The sequence below is a fragment of the Aegilops tauschii genome, chromosome 4 (assembly GCF_002575655.3).
Source record: "Aegilops tauschii subsp. strangulata cultivar AL8/78 chromosome 4, Aet v6.0, whole genome shotgun sequence".
Lineage (NCBI taxonomy): Eukaryota > Viridiplantae > Streptophyta > Magnoliopsida > Poales > Poaceae > Aegilops > Aegilops tauschii.
Window position 1 is genome coordinate 81,535,152 of NC_053038.3, and position 17,705 is coordinate 81,552,856.

General features: G+C 48.7%; 2 protein-coding genes and 1 pseudogene across 2 annotated transcripts; 1 reads left to right on the plus strand and 2 right to left on the minus strand.

The window, feature by feature from the left end:
• Window positions 1-2,156: 2,156 nt before the first annotated feature.
• Window positions 2,157-3,267, minus strand: LOC141021674 (histone deacetylase 3-like; annotated as a pseudogene).
• Window positions 3,268-6,367: 3,100 nt separating this feature from the next.
• Window positions 6,368-7,734, plus strand: LOC120962772 (uncharacterized). Its single transcript, XM_073496311.1, has one exon. The coding sequence runs from the start codon at window positions 6,588-6,590 to the stop codon at window positions 7,482-7,484; it is 897 nt and encodes a 298-aa protein (XP_073352412.1). The 5' UTR covers window positions 6,368-6,587; the 3' UTR covers window positions 7,485-7,734.
• A 3,851-nt stretch (window positions 7,735-11,585) lies between these two features.
• LOC109779413 (MEIOTIC F-BOX protein MOF) lies at window positions 11,586-14,660 on the minus strand. The gene is made up of 5 exons (XM_020338031.3): window positions 14,374-14,660; window positions 13,339-14,279; window positions 12,680-12,835; window positions 12,398-12,593; window positions 11,586-12,307 (listed from the first exon to the last, which is right to left on the minus strand). The coding sequence occupies exons 2-5, from the start codon at window positions 14,242-14,244 to the stop codon at window positions 11,943-11,945; spliced, it is 1,623 nt and encodes a 540-aa protein (XP_020193620.1). The 5' UTR covers window positions 14,245-14,279; window positions 14,374-14,660; the 3' UTR covers window positions 11,586-11,942.
• Between the last annotated feature and the right edge of the window lie 3,045 nt (window positions 14,661-17,705).

Below are 17,705 nucleotides of genomic sequence, written 5' to 3' on the forward strand. Positions count from 1 at the left end.
TAATATGTAAAATAAGCAATGCGACATAAAACACAAGCAAAATGTTCTTAGAATATCATGATTTTTTTTGTTGCCATCATTTTAATTATTGTGGGTTGTTAACCTGATAACCAAAAGAAGAAAAAGACCTAGTCGCCTAAATTTCAGATAGTTGTCACGGTGCCACCTTAAAGAATAAATGAATAAAGATCAACAAAAAAATATGAAGTTTTCTAAGAAAAAATAAAACAAATAATGGTAAAATTTGCACATGATTTACAAAAAAAAATGCACATGTTAATAAAATGCAAAATAAGCAATACGGCATAAAACACAAGCAAAATATTTTCAAAATATTCTTAGAATATCACAATTTTCTTAATTAGCATCATTTTAATTATTGTGAGTTGTTAACCGGATAACCAAAAGAAGAAAAAGACCAGGTCGCCTAAATGTCGGACAGTTGTCATGGTGCCACCTTAAATAATAAATGAAAGAATGAACGAATTAGCGGAACTTGTATTACCCTTTCAGAAGAAATGAAATGAAATAAAAACTAAAACAAAATCAAAATAATAAAGTTTTCTAAGAAAGAATGAATAAGTGGGACTGGTATAACCCTTTCAAGAGAAAGATAATGAAAAAGACTATAAAAATCAAAAGAATAAATTTTTCTAAGAAACAATAAATTAGTTGCATTGGTACTACCCTTCCAAAAGAAAACAAAAATGAAAAATATTAAAATAATTCTGTTTTGTATGGAAGACAAAATTGGTGGTATTTGTATTACCCAGGAGTTGCACACAATTTACACATGAATTGTGCTTTGTTATAATATGCAAGAATAACATATAATAATGAAATATTTGCAATAAAAGAAATTTCCTAAGAAATAATGAAATAGTGGCACCTGAGTTACAAATAAATAAGAAATAAATTAAACAAAAACTAAATGAAAAGTAAAATAATGAAGTTTTTCTACGAAAGAATGAATTAGAGGCCTTGGTATTATCATTTAAGAAGAAATAAAATAAAATATAAAATAAATCAAAACTAAAATATTGAAGTTTTCTTAGAAAGAATGAATTAGTGACATTGGTATTAGCATTTAAAAAGAAAGAAAACAAAAAAATTAAAAAATGAGAAATTTGCACACAATTTACACAGAAATTACATTTTTTATAATATGCAAGAAAAGTAAATAACAGTATAATTCTCACTAGAAAGAAAGCCTAAGAAGGAGACATTGATATTATCCTTTAAGAAGAAAGAAAACAAAAAAAATAAAAAAATGATAAATTTGCGCACGATTTACATAGAAATTGCACTTTGTTATAATATGCAAGAATAAGTATATAATAGTAGAACTCTCGCAAAAAAGAAAGTTTCATAAGAAGGAATGAATTTGTTACATTGGTATTACCATTAAAAAAACAGAAAATGAAACAAACACTAAATCAGAAACAAAATAATGAAATTTTGTAAGAAAAATGGATTAGTGGTTTGGTATTACCCTTCAAAAGAAAATATGAAATAACTACTAAAAACAAAATAATGAAGTTTTTTAAGTAAGAATGAATTAGTTTTGATATTACCCTTTAAGAAGAAAGAAATTATAAATAATCAAACAATAATAGAATTTACACACAATATATACAAAAAAATTGTTTTCAATAATACACAAGAATATGCATATGGTAGTGGAATTTTCACAAAAAATACAATTATAATGAAACCATGCTATTTTAATAGTATGTAAAGAATAAGCACATAATAGTGCATTTTTCACAGAATTACAATTTACATGTATCATAAATTACTTACGTGTGTACATTTTGTATTCACCCAACATTGAAAATATACCCATAAAAAACGACAAAAATTTAGAAGAAAAAACGCACACAAACAGCCTAATAAGAAAACACATAACAGGCTTCAACCCAACAAGAAATCGACTGACCCAAAATAGGGGTCAATCAAAAATATCCAGCGCAATACAGGACAGCATACACAACAGGAAAAAACAACTAGCACGCATCTTGGAGCAGCAATCAACGGCTAAAAAATCAACTGACCCAAAATCTAAAACTCAGTCAGCTGACATGTAACTAAAGTGATCGGTCTATCAGTACAAGAAGCTACCAAGCCTGACAGATGCGGCTGAGGGCAGCGCAGGGTCAAGCCATGGCAGAGGACGATAGTCTGTGCTTCCGCCCCAACTCCACGAAAACCCCAGTGAGGTCCGCGTTGTCGCACAGCCGCTGCAGCCTCTCCATGGGGTCTTCTTCTTCTTCTTCTTCTTCATCGTCGTCGTCGTGGTGGCATAGGTCGTCGATGTCCGTGCCTTGGGCCGCCGCGGCGCATGGCTTGTGGAACTGTATGCTCGGGGCGCAGTTGATCGCCGAGAGGTGCTCCAGGGCTTTCACCCTAATGGCGGCCGCGTCCTTATTCTCCCCGCTGCTGCGGCTGCTGGGCGCCTCCGTGCGACACTGGAGCGTGTAACCCTGGCCCCTGTAGTAGTGATCGTACGGATGGTGTGGTATCTCGTCGGCGATCTCGTCTTCCTTGCCCACGGCCACCGCCGTCTGTATGGATAGAGTAAATTGCAGAAAACCACCACTTTGAGGGCTAGGTTTTCAGAAACACTAGGTTACAGCGTCATCACCTGGTTGGAGTCCGCGAAGGCCTTCTCCACGCCGTCCCCGTCAGCACCCGCCGGAAGCGGCCGAGCAGCTGTTTGATGGCGAGCACGATGTCGTTGACGTAGCAGAAGCCGTTGGCGTGGCCCCGGCACGCGTGGTGCATGCCGCCGGACCAGTTGATGGCGACGTCGTGGTCGCCCCCGCAGAGCGCGCGCGCCGCGGCCAGCGACCCGCCGGCGTAGCTCAGGCAGTACCCCATGAGGCCTTCGATGACGGGGTTGTCGTTCGTGCAGGCGCCGTCCCAGCGGCGCACGGGGTCGATACCGTGCTCCTCGGCCGTCCGCCGGAGGCCGCCGTCGCTGATGTACGCGGCGGGGGTGAGCCTGCCGAGGAGGTCGACGTATTTCTGGTCGTGGAACGCGAGGAGCTCCTCTGGGCTGGCCGGCCTGGTGCGGAGGCGAGTCATGTCTTTGAGGAGGCCGTAGGAGGCGACGAGGGAGTGGGTCACCGCGACGCGGCGGGGCACCATGGAGTGTCCCTCGCCGTAGTCGACGTTGGAGATGCCCGGGTCGTAGTAGTAGCACACGCGCCGCTTCCTGCCGTCGGCGCACGACGGCGACGGCAGCGAGTTGGCGCCCATATCCATGGCTGGTTCTTGAATCTTGATTCGAGAGAGAGATCACGCGACGAACGAAATGCGTGGCGTGGAGAAAGACGCAGCACGCGCGTACGCGTATATGTGGAGCGAGAGCTAGCTGCACATTGTAGTTTGAGCTGGTGTCGGTCGCGGTCTCGAAGACGAGTCGGAGCCTGTTAAACTTCCAAGCAACGGAACAACTTTTTTTTCTCTGGCGTACACTTCCGCGTTGTTCTCTCGAATAGACACACCTCAATGTCCGAACTGCGATCGAGGAGAGGAGGCTGTGAAGCGCACGGCCCCGTCCACTGTAAAAGGTCAAAAGAGATCATGCCATACATAACATGTACGTGAAGCAGTTCTTGATCATCTTCTTCTGAATATTCCGGAACAGGAGGTTTCCATTCTTCTTGGCCTCAGACATTTCCATGAGACCGTCGCAATCTTGGTCTTGGTATATTTGGTGGGAGAGAAGAAAACTTACTCATGGCGAACACTAAAAGAGTTGTGTATTCAGTCGGAGTAATGCTAGATTCACGGGCTAGGTCTAACAGAGTTTACGGATTGATATTAGTTGGACCTTTCTGATTGGATTAGGGAGTGTGGAGGGGCCCACTCCCCTGAAAAATCGAGGGGGGGGGGGGGGGGGGGGGTTAATTTAGTGTGAAGGGATCCCGTCAAAATTCGTTGTCTTCTGTGGATGTATTATTATCGATTCAGTCGTGCTCTAACGACAATAGATTAAATGTCTCTACCTCCTCTTTCTGCCCCTTATATTATTTCTAAAGTCAGAAGTTCCAAACTATGTTTGTGCCAGGTAAAGCTAAATGTCAATTATGCCTTTGATGCGGACCAATCACATGCATCGGTCAGAGCTGTGATACATGCCAACAATGGAGAGATGGTCGTCGTGGGAAACAAGCAAATATAAATTAGAATGGTACCCACAAATAGAAATTAGAATGGTGCCCAGACGTTATATCGGCTCAAGCCATTGGTCTTCTATTTGTCCTCTCTTTAGCATAGTCCTGACAATGATGAGGTGATTTCAACGATGCAAAAAGGAAGTCGATCGCCTAGGCGCGACGTCTGCTATCTTTGATGATTGTTACCACTTGAGATGTGAATTTGTGCAAGCAACATACAAACATGGCCATAGGCCTTCGCTCATGAACTTGCTGGAATGGCTAGATTTTCTGTTACTTGTGATTGGATAGAAGAACCTCCTAGTGGGTTGATTTCTCTACTAAGTTATCTCACCTAAATCGTCATCAAAGCTTAATAAAAGAGTTCATGCTTTCAAAAAGAACAGCCAAGAACTTTTACTCGTACGAGCAGCTTGCGAGCACTAGCAAGTGTCGCTCCGGATTCGCTGCCTTTGCGTGGCTAAGGTAGCCACGCTACAGTGCCGCTACCTTTGCCCAACCTGAGCCGCCAGATTTTTGTTCAACGCACCAGATGACGCTACAGTACGATGCTACAGTTCAGCGTCTACAGGAGCAAAACAGTACACTGCTACATCTGTGAACAGTCTCTCGTACAGTGAATCGATCTGGACCATTATTTTTGGATCGGACGTTTCACAGTGGCTAAGTCAGGCTACTGTAGCTGAGACTTAGCCACTGCAAGTCAGCCAAGCCGGGCCGTGCAAGTGTACACCAAACAAGCATGAATTGCCGAGCAGTTTGGGTTCATGTCGCCGTCCGGAATCTTTGCTCCCTGGCCGCCGCCGCGAACAGAGGCCCCACCGAGTCGCCGCCGCTCGCCTGCACCTTACCCAGTCCCAAGTCGAAAGAGCGCACGGTCGACCAAGTTGTTCTATTGCTGCGAATCAACCTGTGGTTGAGATGGTTAGGTGGACAGTGATATTCCCAACCCACCAGGGTTCAAATCCTGGTGCTCGCATTATTTCTGGATTTATTTCAGGATTTCCGGCGATGCGCTTTCAGTGGGAGGAGACGTTCCCATCGACGACGAGGCGCCTATGGTGGCTTCGTAAATCTCAAGATGATATGCCGGCTCAGTCTCTCGAAGGTGCTCATAGGGGTAGGGTGTACGTGTGTGCGTTCATAGGGATGAGTGTATGCGCGTATATATGAGCGCTTGTGTCTGTACTAATGCTCAAAAAAGTTGTTCCGTTGCTCTCAAAAGTTTGTACAGGTTCCGACTCGAGCCGGACTTCTTTTTTTCCTATAGATTTAGGGAAAAGCTTGTGTTCAACCGACGGATCGGTGTGTTCCATCCACCTCCTACGCGGGCCACATGTCCTCTAAGCCCCACGCCTACCTTCTTATCTCCAGAAAGATCCACACCATCACACCTTATCTTCTCGTTGTACTGGTTCTTCTCCATCGCTGGATCTCGAGTGCCTGCCATGCTCGCGCTGCCGCCCACCGGTGAGAAGCCACGCCCCGCCTCCTCTTCTTCTTCATCTCTTCCTCTCTCCTCCCTCTCCCTCTTCTCTAAACTTACAGCCCCTCCACCCCTCTCCAGATCGCGTGGTCGTGGGTTACTGTGCTCAAGCCGACCGGCGAGCACTTATTTCCGCCCCCTTGACCCCCGCTCCAGCGCTTCCCACGTGTCGAGCCCGAGGTCTGGCGCCACAGCAGTTACTCCTGCAGCACGAAGGCATTTGCAAGCTCCTATTTCTGCAACAGTGGCGTTGTTGCAAATCTTAGCGTGATTGACTACTATGCCGACACTGCTTTTGTAAAAACAATTATGCAACAAGACCTCTGTTGCAAAAAAAAAACTGCAACAGAACGCTATTGTAAAAGAATTGAAACAAGGCCTTTGTTGCCAAAAAACTGTATTAACAAAACTTCTGTTGCAAAAATAATTAATTTGCAACAAGACTTCTGTTGAAAAAAAACATGTAACAAAACTCTGTTGCAAAAAAAAGTCTACAACTTGACATATGTTTGCAAAAAATTCTGCAACATAACCCGTGTTGCAGCAATTTTTCTGCAACTTGACCTAGGTTGTAATGGTAAATAGTGAAGCCCGGCTGCTCAATCCAACAGATCTGACGGCTGGCGCGGTGACGGATCTTTTAAAAATTAGATTTATATTTTTTTTAGAGAAACTAGATTTATACACGTGGAAGGCGCTGGAGGTGGTCACGCCTTCACGCACCCTAGATTTCCCCAACATCGGGACCGGTCTCGATAAACAAGCGGCACGCCCGCCCCATCCCTCCTCATACACAACGCACGCCGCCGACTCCCATCCCACCCATGGCCCTCTAGAAAGCAAGAAAAGTGGTAGCATCCAAGAACCCAACATCCGCCGCCGACGTCGGAGGCAGCGGCTCCACGGTCGCGGCGGAGATGCCCGGTCCGCTCGGGCGCGGCGGCGCGCACAACCTCAACCCGCCGCGGCTGCCTCCCGGCGTCTACTTCAGCCCGATGCGGGAGGAGAGCGTGGCGCTCCTCGACCGCTGGATCGCCGGCGGCAAGGAGGTGCCCGCCGACGCGCGGGGGTTCGTCTCCCGCGCCGATATCTACGGCGAGAGCCCCGACGCGCTGCGGCGGCGGCACCCGCCGGCGAGCGCCCGCGCGGGCCAGCACACCTGGTGGTTCCTCTGCGAGACCAGGTTCCAGTGCCCCGGCTCGGCGGCCAAGCGCGCCGGCCGCAAAGTCGACACCGGCGGGCACTGGCGGGCGGAGCGGAGCGAGGCCGAGGGGGGCGGGGTCGAGAGCCACTTCGTCTTCTTCCTCGGCCCGTCCAGGAAGGACAAGACGCCGTGGCTGGTGCAGGAATTCACCAGCGCCAACGACGACGGCGCCGGCAAGAAGGGCGTGCCCGCGCTCTACATGCTCTACGTCTCCCCGCGCGCCACCGACGACGAGCTGAGGGGGATCTTCGGGGAGGACGGCGTCACGGTGGGGCCCGACGGGAACAAGAAGCCTGTCCGGGCCGCCGTCGTGGCACTGCTGCCGGCTGGGAGCGTCCGTGGTCTCGGGCAAGAGCGCGTTGAGGCGTCGCAGGCGCCGCCTCCACCGCAGCCGGCGTGTCTTCTTCATCACGACGGCCAGCAGGAGCAGAACTCCACAGGGGGCGCGTCGGCGGCGGGCGTTCTTGGTCAGTACCAGCAGCGGCGGCGGCATGGGCGCTGCTTCATGGGGGCCGCATCGCCGGCGGCCGTTCTTGGTCAGTGCCAGCAGCAGCCGGCGAAGACGGTCATGGGGGAACCGGAGTGGGAATCTTTGGAGGATATAGTTTGATCATGACGAGCGAGTTCGCCTACCTGAAACAAAGAAAGGATTTTTTTTTTTTTTGAGGGTAAGGAAAGGATAGTTGATTACAGGACAGCGGCACCGTAGAGTACGCTAGAGGGGCCGATTGATTGATCTGCTAGAAACAAACGATTTTTTGGTTGATTTGGGGGATTAATTTGTATATATGCGTTCTTGCAGTTCGCTTAACTATTTAGTATGCATACATGGTAGTAGTTCTCCGTCTACTTTGTTTGAACGTTGATTACCTATCATGTGCTTTCGAGATTTTTTGTGTTTGACGAAAAGAAATGTTGATTATGTGCTCTGTTTTCAGATTCCTGCACTGGTGATTCTTGAAAGTTTTAACATTATGCTTCCAGGAAGACAAGTGTAGATTGTGTCATTCTCTACTCCTAGAGACCATCCATGGTACTATGTGCTATGGCAAGAGACTGTTTCCAATATAATCTGGTCTGATGCTCCAACGAAGACACTTGTTTGAAGCATCAACCTATATGCCCTAGGAGAATCTGACATGAAACATTAAGTTTTTGTCCCTTGGCGGTTGTGTTTTCATGCGGAAGAACAATTGACGATATCAAGGACAGAGCTTCAGCTTGAAAATACAGTGTGCAACAGTTAATATCATCACATAAAAAAAATCAAAACTATGTATAGATAAAAGTGCATCATCACACAAATATGTAAGAAAAGCTTAAAAAAAAGTAAGAAAACATATGCTATGTATGACACAGTATGTCCCATCAACCATAGCATGATCCCATTCACCAATGGTCATCCAACATGCAACGTTTTCTCCACCTTCCAACAGTTAGGCCAACTCCACCACGTGACCCTATCCTGTCCGGCCCCGTCCGTTTGGGATAAAACGGACGAATAGCGCGGCCAGCGCGCGGCCTCAAACGGACAAATGTCCGGATTCCGTCCGTTTTCGACCCATCCCGGCTCAAACTTGCGCTCGGTTTGGGTGAAACGGACGCGCGCGGACGGCTTGGACGCACGCCCTTGTCCCCCCCCCCCCCCCCCCCCCCGTGGCCCGCCTGTCGGGGACACTAGCAGTCCCTCCGCTCCCAACGCTTCCACCCTCTCTCTCCCGCCCCGCCCCGCCCCGCCGCCGGCGCCGCCGCTATTCTCCGGCCGCCTCCTCACCGCGCAGCCTCCGGCCGTCCCTACCAAACCACTTCTCGACATAGCCGCCACCACGCCCGTGCTTTGGCCGTAGTTTTGGCCGTCGATCGGAGGTTTGGCCGTCGCCGTCTTTGCCGGCCGCAGAGGGGACAGGACCGCCGGCGACACACCACGGCGGCCTCGACAGCTTCCGACGAGAGCTCCGGAGCGGCCAGTAGCCGGCCGGCAACCACCCCTGCTGCGTCGAGGTGATCATCGCGGCCTCTTCGCTACCACGACCGCAAGGTGTTCGGCGTTTTACCCACAAAGGTATGGACAGTGGAGACGAGTTTTTCTTTCATCACTTCCTTTGTTCATCGGACGATTCGTCGTCGGATGATGAAGATCTTGTGGTGGCTGCACTGGTCGTTCACGACCACATTCAACGGCGGCTTCCTCGGTACAGGGGGCCAGTCCCTGGCCGTGCTCCCAACCTGAACCGCAACAGGGAGAGAGGCCACGCCCTACTCTATGCTGATTACTTTGCCAACACCCCGCTCTTCAAGCCGGATAAATTCCGTCGCCGTTTTCGAATGGCAAGGCATGTGTTCAATCGTATCCGAGAGGGAGTGGTTGCTCATGACGCATACTTCGAGTGCAAGACGGATGCCCTTGGCAAGCTTGGATTCTCCTCTTACCAGAAATGTGGCCATCCGCATGCTTGCATATGAAATTCCAGGCGATCTGGTGGATGAGTATGTGCGTATGAGTGAGACAACATGTCTGATGTCAATGTACAAGTTTTGCCAAGCTGTGATCAAGGTGTTTGGCCCATAGTACTTGAGGCAGCCAACCGCCGCTGATACAGAGAGATTGTTGGCGACCAACGCAGCTAGAGGCTTTCCAGGCATGCTTGGCAGCATAGATTGTATGCACCGGGAGTGGAAGAACTGTCCATTTGCTTGGCAGGGCCAGTACAAGGGGCATGTCAACGGGTGCACTGTCATATTAGAAGCGGTGGCATCGCAGGATCTTTGGATATGGCATTCTTTCTTCGGCATGGCAGGTTCTCACAATGATATCAACGTGCTGCAGCGTTCTCCAGTCTTCGCGAGGCTTGCAGAAGGCCACTCCCCACCTGTCAACTTTGAGATCAACGACCACCAATACAACAAGGGATACTATCTAGCAGATGGTATATATCCTCAGTGGTCAACTTTTGTGAAGACAATCTCGAAACCCCAAGGTGAGAAGAGAAAGAAATTTGCCGAAATGCAAGAGAGTGTTAGAAAGGATGTGGAATGTGCTTTTGGTGTGCTTCAACCCCGGCGGGGTATTGTTCGAAACCCTGCACTGTCATGGGATGAAAGGAAGCTTTGGGAGGTGATGACTGCTTGTGTGATCATGCACAGCATGATCGTCGAGGACGAGCGTGATGAGAGTATCTTTGACCAAGGATTTGATTATCAAGGTGAAAATATTGAGCCCCTGCACCAAGACCCGACCATATTTGAACAGTTTGCCCAATTCCACCGTGAGATGCGTGATTGGCACACTCATTTGAATCTTCAAAATGACTTGGTTGAGCACGTATTGGTCCATTTTATGTTCAGTCAAGACAATTTCGATTTGGTTGTAAAACTATTTTATTAAAGACAATTTCAATTGGGTTGTAAAACTATTTTAATTTTCAGACAAATATTTGGGTTGGAAAACTACTTTTGATGAAAATATGGGCATTTCTGGCCCTAACGGACAGGATGGGGCAAACGGATGTGGTCGCGCGCTGGGCGCACGGCCACCGCGTCCCAGAACACGCCCGGATACGACCCCATTGCCCTAACCAAACGGATAGAAACCGGACAAAACGGACGTCCGTTTGGGGTCGCGCGGTGGAGTTGGCCTTAGAGCATCTCCAATAGATGGTCCAAATGTAAAAGTAACTAACTTTTGGACTGTCCGAGGCCAAAAACGCAGCTCCAACAAACGGTCCATATGTAAAAAAAATGGACCTCGGCCTCCTCGTGATGTAAAATAAAATACCTCGCGGTGCAAATTTACATCACAAGGTGCATCTGGTCCAAAACCAGCCGCCGCCCGCGAACACCCAACCGCCACTTCATTTCCTTTCCCGCCCGCCCGTGACCTTCCGCCCGTTCGCCGCCCGCATAAGATCCGGCGCCGCCTCGCGCTCGCTCGCTGCGGCCGCCCGTCCCGCTCGCCTCCTGCCCAGCCACCACAGCCCCGCCTCCCCTGCCTCGCGTGGCCGCGCCATGGCCGTGCCTGTCGCGAGCTCCTGGCCGCTCAGCCGCGCCCGCCTTCGCCAGCTCGCGCAGTCCGCGGGCGCGACACCTCGCCCCTGCTGCGCTCCGGCCGCTCCCAGGCTGCAGCTGCTGCGTACTACCGCTGCTTGCTGCTGACGCTCGCTGCCCCCGCTACCTCCCGCTCGTCGCCGCTGCACCCTGCGTCGCTTGCAGCTCACTCCTGGCACCGTGGCTCTGCTCCGCCCGCGCTGCCGCGCCCGGTGCTACTCCCCCTTGCCTGCCCGTTGCTACGGCCGCGCTACTGCTTGCTACGGCCGACCGCCCACGCTCGGCTATTTCCATCGCTGCTCTGCTTGTACTGCTAGGTACTGTAGCTGCTAGCTAGCTTATGATATTACACTGACTAGCCCTCTAAACAGCCCCTAAACAGTGTCTAAACATTTGTTATCATGAGAGAAAATAATATAAGTAGAAAGTATACATGACAAACTCCATTTTATCCCACTAGACCAAATCCTTTCGATGCATGGATTTAAATCCTATGAAAATCGCAAAGTGGTATGTTCTGTTAACAGAAAAACCGAAAAACAGCTTTATTTTCATAGCTACTTTAGAGCTGTTGATGATCAAGCAAATGAGCTCTAATATGGATGTAATTGGTACTAACATGTAGATCACAGAAAAATGCTCAAAATTGATATAAGGCACAAAATCATAGGAGGTACAGAACAATAGTTGTATCATTTTGAAAACAGCTAAGTGATGTTTAAAACTGGCGAATTCTCGGACTTAACAAATTTCAGGAATTTCAGGAATTTACATCTTCATTTTGGACCGTCTATTGGAGTTGCTCTTTTGGACCATCAATTTGGACCATCTGTTGGAGTTGAGCTTTTTTCGGAGCTCCAAAACGCATTTTTTGGCGGTCCAAATTTTACATCTCCGGTTTTGGACCGCCAAATTTTGGACCATCTATTGGAGATGCTCTTAAGTGCCTAACAAGATAAACTGACATGCATATAGCTTACATGTAGTGACAATGGATGATCAAAGTCTCTGCAAATGCACCATGTCACTCAAGACCCGCTGTGTGAGCTGAGCCAGCAGCACAAGGAGCAGCTGGTGGAGTCTTCCGAGCTGAATGTTCCTGGAGCCAGGCTAAGATCCGAGTCAAGAGGTGCCTCTGCTGCTGCTGCCCAGCTATGATCTGCTGCTGCTCAACTTGGATCTCCTCCTGATGCGCTAGGATCTGCTGCTGTTCAACTTGGATCTGCCCCAGATGCGCTAGGATCTGCTGTTGCTCAACTTCGATCTGCTCCTGCCTGACTACAATCTGCTCAGCCATGCTCCTCAACTGAGCATTCTGCGAGGGCAACACACGCGGAGTTCGCGCTTGAGAAGGTCCAGCTCTGGGTTCCTGAGGAAAATCCTTGGGCTCTGTAGGCTCAACATGATCGTTCTAGTTACTACAAATCAACTGAAGTGCAATTGGGGCCTAGATGGTACGAGCGTCAAGAACCTACTAACCTTCAGAAGATCCAATACTCTGCTGGATATTGATTTGCTCAACATGTATGCTATAGGTACTCAAGAACGTTAAAATTCTGTGAACCCTCTCATCAATCTTCTCACACTTGATTTCAAGTACCTTAAGCTTGCTAGATGCAAACGGTTGTCCCGTCAGATTGTAGCTTCCTTCAGTCCCCATCCAACTGCTGGGTGCCTGTAAGTGTATGGAGCAAAAATACTACATTAAATCATGCATGATAACTTAAATGGGAACATCTATCAGATTTATGAAGCATATACCTGACAAAGCTGGATAGTAAGCTTCTCGAGAACAGGTGTATGCTGGAGAAAGCACATGAGTGCACCAAGATTGGCCTTCATACACCAATCATTGAGTAACAAGGTTTTTAACTTGCTAAAGGTTGGGCACCACATCAAATCTCTTTTGAGAATAAACTACAGAAAATGCAAATGGGTAAGAATATCTCAAGAATTTTTTTTTTGAAGTACAAGGTGTGATGCTACTGAAGTAAATGAAGTTCCCACAAGTATTGAAAAGCAAAATCTGATTTGGCCAAAGCCAAAAAAGAGGCTTGTAACCCATATCAGATTTTATAAGTTCACTTTTACCCCCTTGCATAACATAAAAAAATGTACATAACATTTCTCGAATGTGAATATGTATAATTGACCATATAAAAATAGATTTGACAGATTCATTCCAATATAAACATTAAACCTGTGCTTGCAAAGCACAAAGTATGATTTCAGAAGTAACAAAATACAAAATATGAATACAGTCAAGGGAAAATAAGTCCATATAATGTACAGGTGCAAACAAACCACTTGCATAGCTGCTACTTCACAAATGTCAAATGATGATACAGTGTAAGAGACATAACATATCACAGTTCACAAATAACAATAAAAGCTGAGAAAAGAAGTAGATGCAAACATACCGCACAAGGTTCAGCTATCAACTCCAAGCTTTTAGCATCTGACAAACCACTGAGAAGCACACAATCTCCACTGCCATCACCATTGGAACCACAATTTTCACAGGTATCATCTACACACGAACCACCAGCTTCTTTACCACAACAATCATCACAGTCGGCAAGCTTAATAGAACCTGTTACTAACGATGGCATGCTTTCAAGCAAAGGAGTCCTCCCCCAACATTCAATTAATTCCAGTGCAACTAGACTCGGGACAGAAATCCGAGTCCGTTCATTTGGATAAAATATGCAGTCAAGGATGGTGAGGCGTTTTAGGGACAGGGACATGATCATATCAGCTTGGATGTAGCAACCCCTCATCCATAGTTCTTCCAGCGCTGGGCAGCTCGAAAAATTCAGAATGCTATCATTTAACACTACGTTGCAAAGCTCCAACCTCGTCAAGTGCGGAGAGACGAGAGGCAGGTCCTCCAGCAGCTCGAAGCTATTGTTATCACGGCTTAAATGAACACTGAGGACTCGAGCTTGGCACAAGAGAGCATGTCGGGTCCATAAGTTGACCTGCGGTTCATCCTGGCTATGGAAAGTACTGAGCTCTATCTCACACGCATGCAGAGGCGCGCTGCGGTCGCGGAGCAGCAGCAGGTGGTTCACAAACTTGTTGAGCCTCCTGACGCCCCGCCGGTTCAGAATCCTCCCCTCGCAGGTGATGCGCAGGACCGGCATGGACTTCCAGAGGTCGCGCCAGCCCCGAGCCAGCACGCAGGTCTGCACGGCCTCCGCCACCGGCAAGAAGGACAGCACATGCTGCAGGACCTCGCCCGGCAGAGCGTCGATCCCCTCGCTGCCACGCGCCTCGGGCGCCGCCTTCCGCCTGCGGGAGGCCGTCGCTTGCTCCTTAGGCATTACGCCGAACAGCTGGGGTGCGCCGGCTCTGGCCGCTGAAAAGCAAAACCCAACAAAGATCAGGCATGGACCCTTCGGTGCATCAACTGCTGCCTCGGAGTGAAAATTGTGAGCTCGTTGATCATTTACCTGTAGATCTTGTGGGGTTGGAGTAGGGGTGGAATTGCGTGGCACCCTAGCGAGCTGCCGTCGCCAGATTTTGAAGCCGAGTTTCCTCCCAGGAGAACCGTCAGCATCCGGGCATCGCCGGCTGGCCAGAAGACCCTGCACGCTGGACTGGGCTGCGTAAATCCTTAGGTCTAGATGCTTCCAGGACCTGGAATGCTTGGCGAGTGAGCAAGGGAGGAAGAGGAAGTGGAGAACCCGGTTCTTAGGGCTAGGTCATCTCCAACACTGTTTTTTTTCCCAAAAAAAAACTTCTAATCTACTCCCTCCGTTCCTAAATACTCCCTCCATTTCAAAATATAGTGCGCCCGCGCTTCCCGAGGTCGAACTTTGACTATAAATTTAACGAACGAGACCGACTGCGGTGGGAGAAAAAGTTACATAATTAAAAACTTCTTTCGAATACGAATTCACTGATATAACTTTTGCTCCCGCCGCAATCGGTCTTGATAGTTAAATTTACGGTCAAAGTTGAAGCACGGGGATAGAGGAAGCACTACATTGTGGAATGGAGGGAGTATAAGTCTTTGTAGAGATTCTACTAAGTGGACTACATACGGAGCAAAATGAATAAATCTACACTTTAAATGCATCTATATACATCCGTATGTGGTTCATAGTAAAATCTCTACAAAGGCTTATATTTAGGAACGGAGGGAGTATTCATCTTCAATCATGGCAATACAACGAATACCAGAAATAATAAAAATTACATCCAGGTCCGTAGACCACCTAGCGACGACTACAAGCACTTAAGCGAGCAGAAGGCGTGCTGCCGTCATCGCCCCTCCCTCGCCGGAGTCGGGCAAAACTTATTGTGGTAGACAGTCGGGAAGTCGTCGTGCTAAGCCCCCATAGGGCCAGCGTAGCAGAACAGCAACCGCCGCCTATAAAGAGTACCGTAGATCGGAAGGATCCAACTTGAAGAAACAAAAACATAGACAAACTACGACCAAATCCACCAAGAATAGATCTGTCGAAGACACACCTCCACACGCCTGCCGACGATACTAGACACACCACCGGAACAGGGGCTAGGCGGGGAAGGCCTTATTCCATCTTCAGGGAGCCCTCACCGTCTCGTCTTCCTGAACAGGACAAAACCCCTAACAAAACTTGAAGAAACATCTACAAACAGAGCTCTCCCACCGGCAAGGGCTGAGATCCACTGCGTCGTCATGGCCCTAAAGCCACTGAAGACGAGACGGATCGGCGGCGGCGCCGGCGAGAGGCAAAGGAACCCTAAGTTTTTCTTGGGGAGGAGGTGTCTTATCGAAATTTCTTTTTGCCACGTCTTCCAACACTGTTTTTGACCCATGTTTACTTTCTCCAAACCGCCTATCTAAGCACTTAATAGATAATTAAAGATAAATATCATACTTTCCTCATAATCATGTTGTGTAAATATTCTGATACAAAATAAATTCAAATTCAATAAAATAGTTCAAATCTAAAATTCAACTTATTCAGAAACATCTTTTAATTCTTTCCTCGAAGCGCCCACAAATACGCAAACCAGATCATTCCGAAGCTTCTCGTGAATTGCTTAATAGCGAATCTGTTGATGCATTTGGATAAAATCATCAAACTTCGTCGGATTTTTTATCTGAAAGTTGGATAGGATCACCCATGTGCTCAAACTCCATAGGTGAAGAACCCCGTCACCATCATCCTCCAGAATAATGTTGTGTATCACACAAGCCATCATCACCTCCCACAACATGTCGGCATCCCATATTTTTGCAGGTCCTCGAACAACTGCAAAATGAGCTTGGAGTGTTGGGGAACGTAGCAGAAATTCAAAATTTTCTACGCATCACCAAGATCAATCTGTGGAGTAATCTAGCAACAAGGGGAAGGGGAGTGAATCTACATACCCTTGTAGATCGCGATGCGGAAGCGTTGCAAGAACGCGGATGAGGGAGTCGTACTCGTAGCGATTCAGATCGCGGTTGATTCCGATCTAAGCACCGAAGAACGGTGCCTCCGCGTTCAACACACGTGCAGCCCGGTGACGTCTCCCACGCCTTGATCCAGCAAGGAGAGAGGGAGAGGTTGGGGAAGACTCCATCCAGCAGCAGCACGACGGCGTGGTGGTGATGGAGGAGCGTGGCAATCCCGCAGGGCTTCGCCAAGCACCGCGGGAGAGGAGGAGGAGGGAGAGGGGTAGGGCTGCACCGAAAGAGAGACGTTCTCGTGTATCTTGGGCAGCCCAAACCTCAACTATATATAGGGGGGAGGGGGTTGCGCCCCCCTTAGGGTTTCCACCCCCAAGAGGAGGCGGCCAGCCCTAGATCCCATCAAGGGGGCGGCCAAGGGGAGGAGAGGGGGGGCGCCCCACTAGATGGGCCCTAAGGCCCATCTGGACCTAGGGTTTGCCCCCTCCCACTCTCCCATGCGCCTTGGGCCTTGGTGGGGGGGGGGCGCACCAGCCCACCTGGGGCTGGACCCCTCCCACACTTGGCCCACGCAGCCTTCTGGGGCTGGTGGCCCCACTTGGTGGACCCCCGGGACCCTCCCGGTGGTCCCGGTACATTACCGATTTCACCCGAAACTTTTCCGGTGACCAAAACAGGACTTCCCATATATAAATCTTTACCTCCGGACCATTCCGGAACTCCTCGTGACGTCCGGGATCTCATCCGGGACTCCGAACAACATTCGGTAACCACGTACATACTTTCCCTATAACCCTAGCGTCATCGAACCTTAAGCGTGTAGACCCTACGGGTTCGGGAACCATGCAGACATGACCGAGACGTTCTCCGGTCAATAACCAACAGCGGGATCTGGATACCCATGTTGGCTCCCACATGTTCCACGATGATCTCATCGGATGAACCACGATGTCGGGGATTCAATCAATCCCGTATGCAATTCCCTTTGTCTAACGGTATGTTACTTGCCCGAGATTCGATCGTCGGTATCCCTATACCTTGTTCAATATCGTTACCGGCAAGTCTCTTTACTCGTTCCGTAACTCACATCATCCCGTGATCAAATCCTTGGTCACATTGTGCACATTATGATGATGTCCTACCAAGTGGGCCCAGAGATACCTCTCTGTTTACACGGAGTGACAAATCCCAGTCTCGATTCGTGCCAACCCAACAGACACTTTCGGAGATACCCGTAGTGCACCTTTATTGCCACCCAGTTACGTTGTGACATTTGGCACACCCAAAGCATTCCTACGGTATCCGGGAGTTGCACAATCTCATGGTCTAAGGAAATGATACTTGACATTAGAAAAGCTCTGAGCAAACGAACTACACGATCTTGTGCTAGGCTTAGGA

Coding starts and splice junctions, on each gene's coding strand:
- LOC120962772 (XM_073496311.1), top strand. CDS start 6,588: ATGCCCGGTCCGCTCGGGCGCGGCGGCGCGCACAACCTCAACCCGCCG.
- LOC109779413 (XM_020338031.3), bottom strand. CDS start 14,244: ATGCCTAAGGAGCAAGCGACGGCCTCCCGCAGGCGGAAGGCGGCGCCC. Junction 12,836..13,338: donor TGATAGCTGAACCTTGTGCG/GTATGTTTGCAT, acceptor CATTTTCTGTAG/TTTATTCTCAAAAGAGATTT. Junction 12,308..12,397: donor GAGTATTGGATCTTCTGAAG/GTTAGTAGGTTC, acceptor TTGAGCCTACAG/AGCCCAAGGATTTTCCTCAG.